Raw genomic sequence first — 18,095 nt, 5'->3', positions numbered from 1 at the left:
AGTGCAGACACTTTCAACTACTACGGTGCTGACATCTTCAGTGCAGACCTTTTCTACACCATTTTCTTCAGTGCAGATTTCCTCTGCTTTGAGCTCTGGATCTATTGAATTAGCAAGGACCAAATTTTCCCCTTCACTGGATACTTTTGCAAGCAGTCAGTATAGTCCTTTCCTGGAAAGGCCAGAATTGCCATCAGCCTTCTCCATGAGGTCATCCAAGAATCTTTCTGGGCAGGATGTGTTGCAGCTTGTTGACCAGTTGCTTGTGGCCAGAGGTCTCTCTCTCAACTGTCGAAGTTCATGTTCCCTCATTCAGGGAAATGTATTTTGCCTCAAACCCCAATGTATACTCATCTTTTGACTTCCACTCAAGTTTTGAAGCATATTACTCCAACAACTTCCCTCCCTCTGACTCCAGTAGTGGAACTCACTTTGGAACCAGAGTTGTCCTCATGGCCTTCGGTACACAGGGCATCGTGCTCTTCTCAGGCCAGTGGCTGTGCTGTTGGGGAGGGCTTTCCTGGCTCCACACCGATTTTTTTCTGTGGCACCTTTCAGGGATGCTATCTCTCTCTTGTGGTTCCTGGTCCTCTTGAGACTCCTGGTCTGGGGGTGGGCTCGTCGGAGTGGGGTGTGACCCCGGTTCCGTGCTGATGTTCTGTTTTGGGCTCCCATTCCTGATGGGGTGGGAGGGCTATGTCAGGGAAACTCTGTCCAAGGCACCTGGTCAGTGACAGAGGCCCTTTTGCATATCAGTGTCCTGGAACTGAGGGAGGTGCTTCTAGTATTGGAAGAATTTCACTCCATCCTTCCATTAGGGACTATTGCAATCCAATCAGACAACATGTCAGTGATTTGGTACATCAACAAACAAGGGGGCACCAGATCTTACCCGTTATGCCAAGAGGCCTTGAGAATATGGCAGTGGGTGAATAGCTCACAACCACTTTCTGATTGCAATGCACATTCCCAGGATCTCCAACGTGATAGTGGACAAATTGAGCAGGTGCATTCTACAGCCTCATGAGTTGTCCCTCAATCCTCTGTTAGTGGCAAAAATCTTTAAAACCTGTGGCCAGCTTTGCTGCAACCTATTTGCCTCTCCAGCCAACTACAAGTGCAGCAACTACTTTACCCTAATCCCCCCTTGGGGACAGTCCCCAAGGGATGCTCTAGTCCATGCTTAGCCATCAGGTCTTCTTTATGCCTATCCTCCTCTCCCCCTCAACTCCCAATTTCTAAAGAAAGCATGACAGTTGAAGAGCAAAGTGATCCTCATTGCTCCATATTGGCCTCGACAAGTCTGGTTTCCCTTCCTCTGGCCTCACCTGCTAGATCAACCGTGGATCCTTAGTCTGTCCCCAACGTTGATCATCCATCCACAGGGTCTGATTCACCACCAATCTAACAGCCCTGAAACTGACAGCTTGGTTTCTCCACTTCCTGTGATTGCCAGGCATGAAAACCTTTCATCCCCTGTGCGCTATGTTCTTATTATATCTCATAAATCGTCCACCAGGCTAATCTATCTTAACAAATGGAAGAGGTTCTCTCTATGGGCAGCAGATAAACAAATAAAGACTCCTTGTCAGCCCTGGTCTCAGTCGTATTGGATTACTTATCATATCTTTTCCACTCTGGAGTGTCTGCCTCTACTATCCTTGTACATTTAGCTACCATCTCAGATTTTCATACTGGTTTTCAAGATTCTTCACTTATGTCACACAGACTCTGTAAGACTTTCTTGAAAGGGGTTATCCACCTAAAACTTCCCTTTAGAGAACCCGTACAACCTTGGGATTTGGCTTTGGTTCTGCAAGCTTTAACAGCTCCACCCTTTGAACTTGCGTATTCTTGTGATGTAAGATATCTCTCTTGGAAAACATTGTTTCTGATTGCAATCACATCAGCCAGGCCATTGTCAGAACTTCAGGCCTTCTGCATCAAACCTCCCTATCTTATTTTCCATAAGGATAGGGTATCACTGAGAACCAATTCTACCTTTTTACCAAAAGTGGTTTCAGAGTGATCTGTCACCCCAGTCTATTGATCTCCCAGTGTTCTTTCCTAACCATTCTAACAAGGGGGAGAGTATTGATTGCACTCCTTGGATGTTTGTAGGCAAATACAATTTTATCTGGACAAAACAAAATCTACCCATAAATCAGACCAAATGTTTCTGGCTTTTTCTGGACCTAGACGGGGTCATCCTTGTATCAAAAGTTACATTGGCTTCATGGTTGAGAAATTGTATCATCTTTATCTACAACAAAAAACATCTCACCTTGCCTCATGGAGTCAAAGCTCATTCTACAAGATCTATGGCAACTTCAGCAGCTTTCCATGCTAAGGCTTTCCTCAATGATATTTGCTCAGCTGCAACTTGGGCCAAACCTCATACCTTTATTCTTCATTACAAACTGGACTTGGCCTCCAGAGGTAGAGCTTCTTTTGCCTCCATGGTACTCAGGAATGTCCTTCCATGAGGGCCACCCAGGAATACAGGTAGCTGGGGACTCTATCCCATCAGTAAGGAATGAACAAAGATTAACAACATCAAATAAAGAAGTTATGTCTTACCATAACGTTCCATCTGTGTTGTTGATCTTTGTTCATTCATTACTTCCCACCCTCCGTCCCCCTTCTGGAGGTTCTTGGTTGATCTCATGTACTCCTTTCTTGTACATCTGTTATGACCAGAGGTAGCCTCTACTTTTATCTGTCAACTTGCAAACTTGATCTGAGGTAACAGGGAGCAGAGTATTCTGGGTAGGACCTTGGCTCAAGAGTTTTTGGCTGATGTGAGCTTGATATTGGCCGGCTTGGTTCCGAGGACGGAACCGATAACCCATCTGTAATGAATGAATGAAGATCAACAACACAGATGGAATGTTATGGCAAGACATAACTTCTTTTTACTGCTGATTATCCTGATAAAAATGGAGTACTTTGCTTCTACTGGCTTGTAGATCCACTCAAAACACAATTCCTACTCCTACACCATCATTCTTGAGATGATTGTGATAGTATTACCTCCATGTAGATTATCTTTCCTTTGTTTCTGCTTGCTTGTGTAATATAATTAAAATAAGTTTCCTGCTCCTGCACGTACTAGGAATCTTGAGAAAGGGGTTCAAGAAAAGCCTGAGTTTTTATTTCTGCCAGCACAGGAACCTAGAGGTAGGAAGAAGGAAGGACCTGGTACAGACATCTGACAATGCCATTGGCTCCTTCTGCAAGACACTGGACATCTGTCCACGGTGACCTGAAAGCCCTGTTTTTTTTTGGTAAAACAAAGGCAAGCTTAGAAATGTAAGTGTTTTTTTTAATATTAACACCTAGTGCAAGACTCTTGTCTAAGGATTATACCGTAATTGTGAGCCCGTTACCCAGAAGAAATTTGGTCCATACAGCCCAGTTTAAGGTTAGAAATGGATGCATTGAAAACTGCTCTGTTGAGATGTCCATTAGCCAGACTTTGCCTAAAAAAGGCACTGTGGGGACAGCAAGGCTTTAGTCAGTATGCATAAGTGACAGAACAAGGGAAGGGGTTCAGGGCATCACTGGTGAATTAATTTGGACTGTCAGTCATCTAATCCCGTGCTGGTGCATACTGCATCCCTGTAAGGGCACCAACTTAAGCCATTTGTTGAAGCCTGTCAGTTTTTGTGTGAATACAGGTTTCATTCTGGGCTAAGGAAGGATTAAACTCCGGATCACCTTTTTGCCTGCACTGGATGCATGCATGTTGATATCCAACATGTTTCTCTGCATGTCCGTCAAGGTCATGTGCCTCAAGTCATTCACAGTCACGTGGAGTACCAGTAGGCTGTAATCATATTTGTCTGGTGAGAGGGACTATAGAGCCGCAGTGATGTCATGGACCCTGGCAGTGGAAAGACAACCAAGTGTAATCCACTCTGTCAATTATTGCGAGTTGGAATCTTTATGCCTGACAGTATAGTCACCATTTACTAAGACATTGCTGATGTTCTTCATCTCACATTGCTGCAGTCATAACTTATGGGTAGTCTGCTGTCCTCTGTCGGCCCGAATACCAAAGTATTAGGCTGACGTCGGTCATGGGCGCTCAGATCTGACGTCAGAGCGTCAAGGTATTAAAGCGCATGACCGACGTAATTTCCTCAGTCTTTTTTGCCGCATGGTCCGAAGCAGAAGCAGCGTTTGCAAGTGCCGTTCGGCGTTCTGAAATTTTCGTATTCTGAGTTTCAGACTGATACCAAGTTGGGCTAAGTACCCCGTTGGGGATTATTTTTGTTTTTCTTGCCTCAGTTACTTCGGATGTCAGAAAAAGTGAATAATTGTATTTCTTGTGGGAAACAGATACCGATAGGGATTACCACTCTCTTTGTATTCCTTGTTTGGGACCTGAGCACGACGTAGTAGGGTGTCGCTTTTGTGCTAGATTTAATAAGTGCACCATTAAACGTAGGTTAGATTGTGCTAGGCTTGTCTTCGGTAAGCGGTGTAATTACAATATGCCGTCGGATCCTCCGACGCCGCCAAGAAGCGCAAAGATAAATCTTTAAAGTCCAAACAGGATGACTCGTCCGTTCTGGACGCCGGTTCTTTAGACACCACAGTGGATTTGGTTGATCCAGCCGAAGTTTCAACTGAGTCTCAGGGGGAGACGTTGGTTTTGCAAGATGTGGTTTCTCAGGAGTCAGGTCAGGCTGAGGGGGCCTCTCAGGTTACTGTTCTCCCTTTGCCTAAGGTGGTTAGGCCTTCTCCTTCTGTCTCTAAGGTGCCTTCCAAAGGCAGGCCTGGTTTGCCTTCCACAGGTGTCAGTCCTAGTTCTGCAGGTTCTGTGCCTAAAAAACACATGCTTAAAATGGCAGAAGATTTAGTTACTTTAATCAGGGGTTCTATGCCCCCTGCTGATAAGAGGCCTAGGGTGGAGCCAGAAATGGAAAGTTTGGAGCAGGCTTCAGATTACTCAGAGTCTTCGGCTGAAGACATTCAGGATTTTCCTCCTTATTCTGATTCAGACGCAGAGGATTCCACTCCTTCTGCTTCTCCTCCAGAGGATTTTGCTTTTTCATGAGGGAGCATTTTAAATGGGAAGGTCAGGATTTCTCAGATTCCAGGAAGAGGCTTAGGGAATTTTTGTTTTTACCACAGCATAGGCCCTTGGCTATACCTCCTGTTTTGGATGTTGTTCAAGACGTTTTCTCTGAGGCTTCCCTTAATCCAGATTCTTTGCCTCCTGCGCCAGTGAAGCCAGATAGGTATTACAGAGTGCCTGAGGCTCATAACTATCTGTATAAGAGCCCTAGGGCCGACCCAGAAACTATTAGCCAGGGACCTAAGGGTGTCAGGGCTTCTGTTGTAAAGAATCCAGTTCCTTTGGATAAGGATGCTAGAGCTTTGGAAAGGTGAGGTAAGAAAGTATATACCTCTTCCACTTTAGCAATGAGGGCTTTGAATTGCCAGTTTCATATGTTGAAGTACCAGAATTTTCTTCTTACTCAGTTAAAATCTAAAATGGATGCTTTGGCAGAGGGCATAGAGTGTAAGGAATTACAGGATTTGGTACATGCCTCTGATCAGGTGGGTAGGCATGCTTTGCAGTGTGGTTTTGATGCTTTGCAGGCTTCTTCCAGGGTGGCTGCCACTGGTTCAGTTCTTCGCAGACACGCCTGGCTTAAGGATCAGAATTTGTCAGAGCATGTTAAAGCTAGGATTTTGGATGCTCCTTTGCAGTCTGAAGTTTTGTTTGGTTCTCCTGTGGAGTCTGTCTTGAAAAAAATGGAAGACAAGGCTAAGTCTATGCAGACTGTTAAAGATTTTTGCAGGTGCAGCCCCTAAGTTTAGCAGGAACTGGCCTGCTAAGGGTTGGACTTACACTTCTTCTGATTCACAGTCTAGGGGTAGATCTAGACGTGGTAGGGGCAGAGCTCAGAGTTCTTTCAGGCCCAGACCGTGGAGTTCACCAGCACAATCTACAGGTGAGGGCAGGGGCCAGTCCTTTCGTAAACAGGCCCAATGACCTGCATCTCCAGCTGCCAGATCCTTCCTGTCTGGCAGCTCCTTTGGGAGGAAAGTTGGCACTCTTCAAGCAAAATTGGTTTCTAGTCACCCAGGACAAATGGGTGTTGGACATTATAGACCGAGGCTACAAGTTTTATTTCCACACATTGCCTCCTTTCAAAGGCATGCCAGACGTTCCTCCTCAGCAAAGGGTAGAGGCTCACAAACAGATTTCTTTACTTCTTCAAATGGGGCTATACAGCAGGTCCCTCTGTCAGAAGTGGGCCTCGGATTTTACTCTCGCCTATTTCTTGTACCAAAGAAAGGAAACACTTGGAGGCCAATCTTGGATCTATCTGTCCTCAACACATATCTGGACATTCCAAAATTCAAAATGTTGACGTTGCAACAACTTCTGCCTCTGTTGGGCAAAGATCACTGGATGGTAACTCTGGATCTCAAAGAGGCTTATCTTCATGTTCCTATCAGACTCAGTTGCAGGAGATTCCTGCTGGCTGGGACTTTACATTATCAGTTCTCTGCATTGCCCTTTGGCTTATCTACTGCCCAGAGTATTCACAAAAGTTCTGGCTCCAGTGATAGCCTTCTTCAGGTTAAGAGGAATACAAATTTATCCTTATTTGGACGATTGCCTGATTCTTGCTCAAGACAAGCACGAGCTTCTTCACCATCTACAGTATGTTATGACAGTGTTAAGGTGCCTAGGGTATTCTGTGAACGAAACAAAGTCCAGTCTAGTACCCTCTCAGGAAATGTGCTTTCTGGGTGTGAGACTGAATACAGCTTCCCAGATGGCCTTTTTGACCCCGGACAAGCAAAAGAATCTTACACTTTACTTCCATCAATTGTCTCACGGTCCAGGCTGACTGCAAGGACAGTCCTTCAAGCCTTGGGGTTCATGGCATCTTGTATTCTGGTGCTTCCCAATGCCAAACTGCATATGAGGAAGCTACAATGGTATCATGTATGGACACAACACTGCCAAGATCTGGACACTGTCATTCAGATAATACCTTGCATTCAAAAGGAATTTTTGTGGTGGGCTCAGGAATGTCACCTGAACAAGGGACTCTCTGTGACCCGACCAGAGGCGAGTCAGATTTTAACGACGGATGCCTCGGACAAGGCCTGGGGAGCACACCTCAATGGAAAATGGGTTCAAGACACGTGGCCTGTCAGACTTCAACATTTACATATCAACTTGAAGGAAATGTTAGCAGTCCAGTTTGCATTGATGGCTTTCAAGGATTTACTTCTCCCAGGGCAGGTGTTGATTCAAACAGGCAACACAACTGTCATGTGGTACATCAACAAGCAAGGGGGAACCCATTCGTACCCTCTTTGCAGGCAAGCTATGATTTTGTGGGAGACTGCTCTCAGTTTGCAACTCACTCTTCAAGCAAGGTTTCTGCCAGGAGCACAGAACTCCTTAGCAGATGTTTTGAGCAGATGGATAGTGGATCCCCACGAGTGGAAATTGGATCCTCATGTATTTCGACAGTTGACAATGATATGGGGGACTCCAGACATAGATCTGTTCGCTTCTCCACTAAATTTCCAGGTGCCAAAGTTTTGCACAAAGATGTTTCATCCCACAGCTTGGAAAGTGGATGCTCTATCATTCAGTTGGAGCAATCTTCACGTCTATGCCTTTCCGCCTCTGCCTCTTCTTCCAAAGGTTCTCTTGAAGGTCAGACAGGACAAGCCCTCCATGATTCTAATAGCTCCAGATTGGCCTCGACAGCACTGGTACCCTCTGCTAAGGAGTTTAGTACGGGATCCTCCTTACCCTTTGACTCTGATTCCGCACCTTTTGACTCAGGAGGGCAATCATTTCCTCAATGTCAGGATTCAGTCCCTGCATCTAACAGCCTGGCATATTCTGTTCTAGACCTTGGAGGGTCGCAGCTTCCTCAACAAGTTTTGAATGTTATTTTGGAGGCCAGGAGGCCTAGTACAAGGAAAGTTTATGCTGATAAATGGAGGAGATTTTTTATTTGGAGCAAAGCAAAGAGCTTTGAGGTTTCCAGGCCTGATTTGAGTGTTTCTCTTCAATATCTTACAGAATTCTTGGACAAGGGTTTGTCTTTCTCCTCTATAAAAGTTCATGCTGCAGCCATTTCTGCTCACTATGACTGTGATCCACCATTATTCTCTCATCCTTTGTTTAAGCAATTCCTTAGAGGGCAAAGAACATAAGACCCAGCGTGAGCTCCTACTCCTGCTTGGGATCTCAATTTTGTGTTGGAAAAACTTACTTTACCTCCTTTTGAACCTGCAGCTACGGGCTGAGCTAAAGTTTTGTCTTGGAAGACTGCTTTTTGTTGGCCATTACGTCTGCTAGAAGGGTTTCTGAATTACAGGCTCTAATGGCAGTTGAACCCTTCCTAATTTTTCATAAGGACAGGGTATCTCTGCGTACTAACCCTACTTTTATGCCTAAAGTGGTTTCAAATGTGGCCTTGAACCAATCTATTCATTTGCCTACTTTTATGCAGATCCCCAAAATAAAGGGGAGAAAATTTTGCACACTTTGGATATTCACAGGCAGTTGCGTTATTATTTGAGCAAGACTAAAGGGTTCAGACAGTCTCAGCAGTTGTTTGTTTCTTTTGCTTTGGGTTCTCAGGGAAACCTGTTTCAAAACAAACTATTTCTAAGTGGATTGGCTTTTGTATTGCTTTTGTTATTCTCATCATGGTAAGGAGATTCCAGCTGGAATCAGGCCTCACTCCACTAGGGCTACTGCCACTTCTACTGCTTTTTAAGGGGTAGCTACTAAAGATATTTTGGAAGCAGCTACTTGGAGTTCAGTGCACACTTTTTCTAAACATTACCATCTTCCTCTTTATTCCAAATCTAGGGCTGGATTTGCCACTGCAATCTTACAGGGCATTTTGGCAGCCCCCAATGCTTTATGATTTTGCCAGCCTTTACCTCTGCTTTGGGATTCTACCCATAAGTTATGACTGCAGCAATGTGAGATGAAGAACATAGTACAGTTTTGTACCTACCATAAATGTAGATGTTCGAAGACCCACATTGCTGCAGTCCAATTTTCCCTCCCTCCTTCCCCTCTGTAGTTTGGAGTGGTGGTATGATTTGGGTTGTAGCTGTTTTTTGTGCATGGTTTTAGGGAGTTATTCTATTTTTGGCTGTGGCCTTTATTTTTAGGGCCTTCTGACATCTGGGGCAAGAAAAGACTGAGGAAATGACGTCGGTCATGCGCTTTAATACTTTGATGCTCTGACGTCAGATCTGAGTGCCCATGACCGACTTTGGTATTCGGGCCGACCGAGGACAGCGGACTACCCATAAGTTATGACTGCAGCAATGTGGATCTTCGAACATCTACATTTATGGTAGGTACAAAACTGTACTTTTTTACTCATCCAATTTGAAGTACCAGATGGTTTATCTACTTCCTGTTGTGACCCTTTACAGTGTGTGAGCATGACATTGATGGTGGTGGTGGATTTCGGCTGAGAACTACTCTGCTTGTTCCTATTAGGCTTTGGTAGTGACTTTTTCTTTGTGACTTAATTCATCATATTGGTTTCCCTGCTTGTTTTGCTTAGTACATTACATGTTCCTTTTTCTGATTTGATTAGTAATGTAGTTATTGATTCCTTATTTTTGTGTAGTCTAACCATGCCGTTTTGTTTACAGTTGCTTAGTTACTTGCAGCATACGTTTGCATTTAGTTTTAGTAGTCATTCATTTTTTTTAGTGTTTTGCCTCACCATGTTTTTTTGTTTTGCTTTGTTTATAACCTTTTTAAAATCACAATTAACCCAGTTATGTAGCTACACATACATTAATATAAAAAACTAACCATAGCAGTATTTGTAATGCTGTATATGTTTCCCTTTTAACAATTGCCATTTACTTTGACATTACATAAATAGTTGTATTCCTTTCTTCCCTTAAACATCTGTTCTCCTGAACATTATTTTGCATATATTGTTCTCAGAGATTCCATTTACTTTAATGTAATCTGCTCTTTCATTTTCCTAAGGATCCCACCTCCATTTCTTTTATCTCCTTTATAATATTCAGTACTTCAATTACAGCTGGTTTAGATTTTGATTTCCATTTTCTAGTAATTGCTTATGTTGGCATCCAGTAGTATTAACCTTTAGTAAGGCTGTACCAGATTGAGGCAATTCAGAGCCAGCGTTCCAACTTCCAACTCAAAAGAATTAATTTTCTTAGTTACAATTCCCTGTTTTCTGTACCCTAACTGCAGTCATCCCTGTTGGTAAAATCTCCTTTCTCTAGTGTCATGTTGACTTAACCCTTAGAAAACCTTCCTCTCTTTTACGAATGCAGTATTCTGTGTTTTTTTTGTATTTTCCTTTAGAACCTGTGACCAAAGTCATACTCTCTCTCCTTATTTATTGAACTTCTTGTTTTATCATCATCCCCTTCTACTTTGATTTGTAACTTTCTGTTTGTGTTGTGTATATCACCCTTAACAGCGTAGCACACTGTTTACCTTAGCAATTTTTTCCCTTATACTTCATAATGTCATGGACTCTATTAAATAGTAAAAGTCTTCTTCTCTGGAGATCTAATAGCAAGGCTCACCGATGAATGTAAAACGCATTAATTTATGTTTAAGGGCATTTGAGAAGTTGTATATGTGCATCTTTCAATCAGAAGTATAAGGAAATGAGAAATATTTGAGCAAGATGCTTAAAATGCTTGTAGTTAATACAATAACTGTATAGCTGAAGTCTGTGCAACTCTGAACAGAGCTGAATCAAGGTCAGAATGGACCAACACCCCCAGCCATTCTGGTGTGCCATTACTTGCCTCTCTCTCTTCCCTAGTTACCATAAATGCTTTTCAAAAGTGTCAGCGTGCATACTATTTTTTTTATTTTTGAAATGAAGACAAGATGTGGATTTCATTTAAAGCTTTTTAATTTATTTATCCTTTATGGACTAGACTAGTACCATCTTTTCAAGGGAGACCCTTGTTGGTATTTATACTACTAGGAGAAATTGGGCCAGTGCATTGGGAAACTTCCCCCTATTCTTTTCTATAGCTCAGGTGGATGTGAAAGATCTCACAGCACCTACGATCAATGCAAGCAGATGGGGCCTTGTTTTAACATGTCATCTAAAGGTTAACACAGTCAGGAGTGCAGCACTCCTCATTCTATCTACATGGTGTGGGAGTAGAATCCGCAGCCTTCTGCACCAAAGGCGAGCATGCTACCTGTTGAGCTGCTAACAGTGCTTACAAATTTTATAGCTCAAACACTAATGGCCATTTGCTAAACAAAACAGTTGCATATTGAAAACAGACTTTGCATGAGCACCAGTAAACTTCTCTTACCTTGAAGATCATGTTCATTGGAAATGCATAGAGGCACACACACTTACTGAAAATGCACAGAAACTCAAACTCACATGCATTGAAAATGCATCCAGCTTGTGGTGGATTAAGTGTACCTTAGTCCCTGGGCTGTTTTCAAGTTATGGAGCCCCTGAATGCATTTTAGGAGTATGCATAAATGGATGTGTTTGATTCACCTTCCTGAATTAATGTATTTCTGCTTAAATACAGAAGCATTTTTTAGAGTACATTTTAAATGTATAGTTCTGAACATTTTTTTTCTATTAAGCAGTGAAACAAAATGTATGAACCAATACATGACAAAGTACCCTTTTTAGAACATTTCAACCAACTACAGTGATAGTTGGCGTAGAGGATTAAGGCTCTTGTCTCCTGTAGCTAAGGTACAGGGTTTGAGTCTGAGCAAGTTAATTAACCAACCAGCCCTCTCTAACTAGGCATTTCTCTCTCTCATGTACATACACACACACACACACACACACACACACACACACACACACACACACACACACACACACACACACACACTCTCACATATTCATTATTTTCTTTTCTTTTACATTATGTCTGTGTGACATTTGTCTGTATGTCATATAGTGATGAAACTCTGTCTTCAGCACAGATGATCCAGGTTTGATTGGGCAGTGGTGAAAAGGATGAGGCATACATCTGCCTGCCTGTCTAGGAGGGAGAGTGTGGACGTTTTGGAGGAGGTGGTTGATCTAAAGTGCTTCTGGTAGAGACCTAGTTAATTGCTAGGAACAGCAGTCAGCTGTGTCAGTGAGGCAGGAAGTTAGTGGGTGATGTTATACTGTGAAGGTGAGGTGCACTACTTCATGACATGTTCATTGCACATCCACACCTGAGGCATAACTGCATCTGCTGAAGGAAAATGAGGACTCCAATTCCTTCAGAGCAGTGCATGTAACTAGCCAGCTGTAGCATGATGGCCCCAGTACCAGTTCTCTCCTTCCTGGTCATGGGGAACCCGTACCCTTCATAGCTTAAATGCTGGCATTGCTTGGAGAAACAGAGGTCCACCCACTGGTAGTTCACACCCCTACATACACCTCTAATTGACATGGCCCTACGGAAGAATGGAGGATAGGGATCTATGCAGGAGGGTATGATGTCAGTGGTGGCTGACCTCATAGGCTGTGGCATCAAACCTCCTCTACCCAATGGTTAAAAAAAACACTTGTGCATCAGTTAGATGGTTAGCTAAAACTGCTTCAGCTTTGTGGCAATTTGTACCACAGTTTAGCTTATTTTAACTACTTGTTACTCAGCGTTTCACCTATAAAGTACTGTGTAAAGGAAATGTTTTAAAACTATTAAATGTATCCTTGTCTGGTAATGTTTGTGTGCATTGTTTCTTGGTCAGTTGTTGAGTGGTCGTCATTTTTCTTGATGCTGCATTATTTGATGTTTCTTTCACAGGCTCTTTGGAGCAGGAAGCTTTCAGTTTTAATGTAAAATCCACAGAGGACCAGAGCACAGTAACAGTTTTGGCTCCAACGGTTGCAGAGAATGAATCAGATGCAAAAATGGAGTGTGTGGAAGAAAAATGGACTGGATCTGGTATGAAGGAAACTTGAAAGATTTTTTTCTGTGTATTGAATGAAGTCTGTTCAAATCTGACATGATCACATTAAGTACAGACACAGTATAGATTGTTTTTAGCAGACTTGTTTCTTTTTTTTTTCTCCTCACTTATTGGAACTTGCTAAAATTGTAGATAAATGGGATCAACTGCTAATGTAGTTTATTTTAAATACTGTGCTTGTGATCATTATATTGCTAAAAAGTAGACATTCTAATGTAAGAGAACCTCCTTGGTGTTTCCTTTGTTAGGTTTATCCTCGCCAAGTAACACTGAATACTAATTGTGTAAACCTGCTTGTTCCTTACATCCAAGAATTAATTTGTCCCTTGCACAGTTCAGCTTTTAGTCCTTGCTATGTATGCGCAAATAGTGTGTGTTTGAATGATCTTTGGATTTATTTTTCATTGTTGAATGTTTTTAGATTTTGACTAGTAGAAGGGTCTTTCCCAGCACCTGAGGGGGTGGATCTGTAATTTTGTTAACTGAGACTTTGTGTAGGGAATTGGCTTGAGCCTTGTCCCTTTAAAAAGGGACCCATATTATCCATAGCCTCCAAAACTTCCCAGAGGCAGGAATTGTTTAGCAGGGGCTTGGAGCATCCTTCTTTACTGATGATAAAAACTTCAGCTTTGGAGAGGTGCTTCCAAAGCATTGTCTTGCCTGTTTAGCTTGGTCCTCCATTCACCTAGTTTGATCATGAGGAGTAGCCCCTTGAGTCATCAGGTCCCAGATCAGTAAACATTTAGGGCCAAGGATGCTTTCCCTGTAGCTTCCCCCCTCATCCCAGAAAGACTTGGTGGCCCTGATGGAAAAGGAGTCAAAAAATGACGTGGAGAGAGAGAGGGAGAGAGAGAGAGAGAGATGCAGTGCTTGCTTGTCTGTTGCTTGGGATGTACAGTCTTGGGCACACAGCTTTATCACTGGGATATGGTTTGATGCTATTGGTAGATTCTAAATAGGCCACACCCTCTTAGGTACTACTGTGATGCCTGTCACTGACTTGCATGAGAATAGACGCAACTCTGGATTTAAGGTGTTTGGAGTATGGGAGTTCTGTTAATTCACAACTCTGGGGTGGAGGGGTATCATGGAGGCCTCTCTTTTTGAGACAGGTGAAGCATTTCTCTTAGAATGATGATTTTCTTCTGAGAATCCTTGTGATGTTTCAGGATGCTCTCACCATTGTTTTAGGTGGTTCCTGTGCTGTGTTGCCAGAGTCCCAACACATCCTACTTTTTCTGTCATTCTTTGTGAAGATTATATCAGAAGTTTGGAAACATCATCTTTCATTGGTTGAGGAAGCCTTGAAACATTTGTTTTCTGTCTGTTCTCCCCTCCATAACACAGTAAAGTTTTATCAAATTGTCCCAAGGCTCACTTTTGCATAGTCTGCATGAGCTTTCAGTGAGCCTAGAGGCCAGCCTTCCATACGTCAGAACTGAGCAGACAGGTCTGGCAGGAAGTTGTACTCTTTCACCACATTATGGCTTGGGGTCATGAATTATGCATGTCATCTGTGTAGGCATCAGTTCCTCCTGTTGTGCTGTATGAGAACTATGCTTGTAATATTTCCTGAGTGTTTGGTAAAGGAGGATCCCATCCTGATCTTTGCAAATGCTATTCTTTTGGAACCTCACCTAAGATGTTGTTTTTGGTGCCTCAGATGGATATCTTGGCTAAGGTGGTAGTCACGGGCATAACACTGTAGTGCAAGGCATGGCTAAGGACATTACCCTGGAGGATGATATGGATATGTTCTTACTGAATATGTCCTTTATCATGAATGGGCTTTTTATACAAAGGTCACAGTGTGTGCCTGATATCTTCCTGGACAGAGACCAGATATCACTCTTCTTTGGATGGTCCTTTCCTCTGGCGTCTGAGTCCTGGCTGTTCCAGAAAAAGACATAAACCCCATGCATGCCTCAGTCATGTCTTTGGGAGCCAGTTTGGGAGCAGCCTTGACTTTCTGTAGAGCCTTTTTGTCAAGTTCCTTTCTCCATGATCCGGCCTTTTGGATGATTTGAGTGGATTAGACAGCTGTCAGTTGTAGTTACACTGGAAGACGTATCATCCATGGACTGTTAGAAAGGTAACCCCTCCATTTCTGTTTTTTTTTTTTTCTCTCTCCCCATTTCTGACTTCAGTGTGGGTCACACAGGAGAGCTGCAGTGCAGAACTAGACTTCTGTTGTTCAACAGAGACTGGAAGTTGCTGTTCATTCTCTGTCTTTTAGGACTAGGGCGGTTTAACACCTGTTTTTTTCATAAGTACCCTTCTCCCGTTTTGGAGATGTGGTCCTTCTAAGACCAGTAGTACCCACCATCCCTTTATCAGGAAAAGGGTCTCTCTGTGTCTTGGGGGTGACCTTTCTTTTTGTTAGAAATGGACTTTTAGGTCATCCTGACCTCAGAGCCTCCTCCTGTCCAGCAATTTGACCTAATTGTAGGTAAGAGGCATTTCTCTTCCTCTGCTTTCTGATAGCTTTAGCATCAAATTGCCATGCATAGGAATCCTAGGGCAGGCATTTTACCCCCTCTATCTTCCCCTTTGGTCCTTGGTAGCAATCTTTTACACTGGTCTCCTTGGTCTGTGGCATCTGTTAAGGCTGTCACCCAGAGGCTTTCTTTGCTATGCAAGATCCATCTTCCTTTACTGGCTTTCTGTCACTTTGTGTATGGCTGGTAGCATCTTGCCATTGTTAGTTTATGTATGGGTAGTCCATGCCCTTTTGGTCCATATTGTTGTCTGTGTTGCTTTCCTTTTCTCTGGGCTTGGGGCCTTCTGTATGCTGGAGTGATTGATGTTGGAAGAGGCATGTAAGTGGGAACAGGGATAAGGCCCAGTTTCAGCAGAGTTCAGCTAACTGGGCAACTTCCTTTCTTTTATCAGCAGTGTACTCTGACTCTCTCCTTATGGGATGGAAGATGAGGTAGTGGAGAGCTTCAGTGAGATGTTATTGGATCTTTAGGCCTCAGCTTGGTCGCCAGTCTCCCCCACATATTTAGTCACACTGCTTGTTCCATTTCCCATTTTGGGCTCAGCTAGTGGTACATTCCTCATTCTTTGAGGGCATATGGCGGCCTTCAACCCTTCTGGATGGGGCTTGCTCCTCCACTTGTAGAAGTCAGTGCACTGGGGAAGAGCTTCCACAGTTGGGTTGTTTCAGCTGAGTGAGTGCACTATGTTTTTTTTCGCCCCTTCTTAGTGGTGTGAGGGGCAGTTTTTTCCCAAAGTTAGTACTGGCCTTCTGAGATGAGGCTCTGTCGAAGCAGCTTCTGTCCATTTCTGCAGAGAGCATTGTCCTTTTTTTAGTCTGCTGTGGTTAGTGGGATTTCAAAAGAGGTGTTGGGTGGCTTTATGCCTCTTAGATGTTGCTGCTGTTGAGTCCCCATCTCCTCTTATGTCCAGGATGGAAGAGACATCCAGAATTGGAGGAACAGTAGAAACCTCAGGCCTAGATTTCTTGGCCTTTTTTTTGTACAGGCTCTTCTGAAAGGCCCAACATACCTTCCAAGGTGTTGGTTCTCTAAATGGAAATTGATAGAAGCGAGACTGCTGTGAAGGGTCTTTGGAACAAAAACGTTGCAAGTAGCTCAGGCGGTATGGTTGTGCTTGGGGCCTAGACCACAAAGGCACAGATCATGGGAAGCCTTATGTGGAATTTGCCACCACACTGACACTTGCCCTTACTAGATGACATGTAACCTCAGCAAAACAGTAGCACAAAAAAATTAAGAAAACCCCCTAGCGGGGCAATTGTCTGACTTGGAATCTGCAACTTCTGTGTTGAGCAAATTACCAGAGATGGCATTCAGACTGGTGGCAGAAAAGTTCTGAGGATAGTACTTGCCGATATCATCTTTAAGCCTGACATTGGACAGGGACCTATATGCAATGTTGCATGTACCTAATAGTAGCTTTAGACTTTTGTATACTGGCCGGATGTTCGGGAAAGCCTGCAGCGGACTCCCTCATGTTATGACTACTGCAGCATATAGAAGAGAAGGCTGTCTATGGTTATGGTAAGATTTTAGACAGCTATTCTTTCTTCTTGTTTCTTTCTTGTCCATAAACAAGTGAGGGAGAAACCTTTCAGGTCCAAAACCTGAGAACTCCATTTGTAATAAAAATATTTCAACGAACTGCCAATAGCTTAAAAATCACAAGCACAATAACAAAGTCCAGTTGAACTGAATGATAATACTCCAAATGGTCAAAGTAATCCACCATTGGACAAGCCGACTGCTTTAATAAAAAGAAAACAGAACGTACAACGAAATGTTCACAAGCGCTTTCGCCCGGTCTTACTGGGCTTTTTCGAGTGTAACAGGTTAAAACCCAGAACCATGTTTTATAGCGCAAGTGCGTTACATTAATTAATTAATTGTTTGAAACATCACCAACAATGTAATGATGCCTCAACAAGCTAAACATACAAAATACATTTGAAATTAATTGCACTTCTATATTAATACTATTGCGTATAAAAATCCTTTTGAGGCTAAGAAAATTTCTTACTTTTTTAAAAAACATGTCCTTCTAAACATAAAACATAATAACTTTCCTAATGATAATAAAATTGACCCGCATGACATTAAAAATCACAATTTTATGTTGTGAAAAATCCAGGTAGCTGCCATGGTTAAAAAATGATGTAAATAAACCTGCACAAACCAGACTACCTGAACTACTTCTGTAAATGTTTAAAGTGTTAGCCAGGAAAAATACCAATGCAATAGATGTTAAATGCTAGTGGTTCATAACAGCTATAACAAATATTGTATTAGGATCATAAAAATGTCAGTTAAAATCTTATAACAAATATGTGCAGCCTAAAGTGAATTTAAAGCACATTTCTTTTTGTTTTAAGTATGGGGGCAAGACTGGTGTTGTCATTCAGTCCTGGATATTTTGTGGCATTCAATTTTAACTGCCAAATTAGTTCTCTAGTACCCAGTAAAGTTTCCCAGTCACCTCCCCTTTGATCCTGGTGTATCTTTTCAATGATGAAAAATGTTATGGACATTTGAGGACAGTCTAAAGAATGTTTGTAAAAAGCATTTGTGTCTTTCTCTTTACTGATGTCTTTCTTGTCCATAGTTGACCA

The 18,095-nt window shown here is 42.7% G+C and overlaps 1 protein-coding gene across 3 annotated transcripts in view; it reads left to right on the top strand.

Moving 5' to 3' along the window:
- Positions 1 to 18,095, top strand: part of NBR1 (NBR1 autophagy cargo receptor) — a 1,427,595-nt gene that overhangs the window by 957,258 nt on the left and 452,242 nt on the right. For all 3 annotated transcript variants that reach the window (XM_044054653.1, XM_044054654.1, XM_044054652.1), the window contains one exon: positions 12,820 to 12,960. In XM_044054653.1, coding sequence (XP_043910588.1) covers positions 12,820 to 12,960 — 141 coding nt within the window. The remainder of the gene's footprint in view (positions 1 to 12,819; positions 12,961 to 18,095) is intronic.

Source organism: Protopterus annectens, chromosome 13.part0 (genome assembly GCF_019279795.1).
Source record: "Protopterus annectens isolate FY-2018-M chromosome 13.part0, PAN1.0, whole genome shotgun sequence".
Classification (NCBI taxonomy): Eukaryota; Metazoa; Chordata; order Ceratodontiformes; family Protopteridae; genus Protopterus; species Protopterus annectens.
This window is presented reverse-complemented; position numbering and strand designations above follow the sequence as displayed.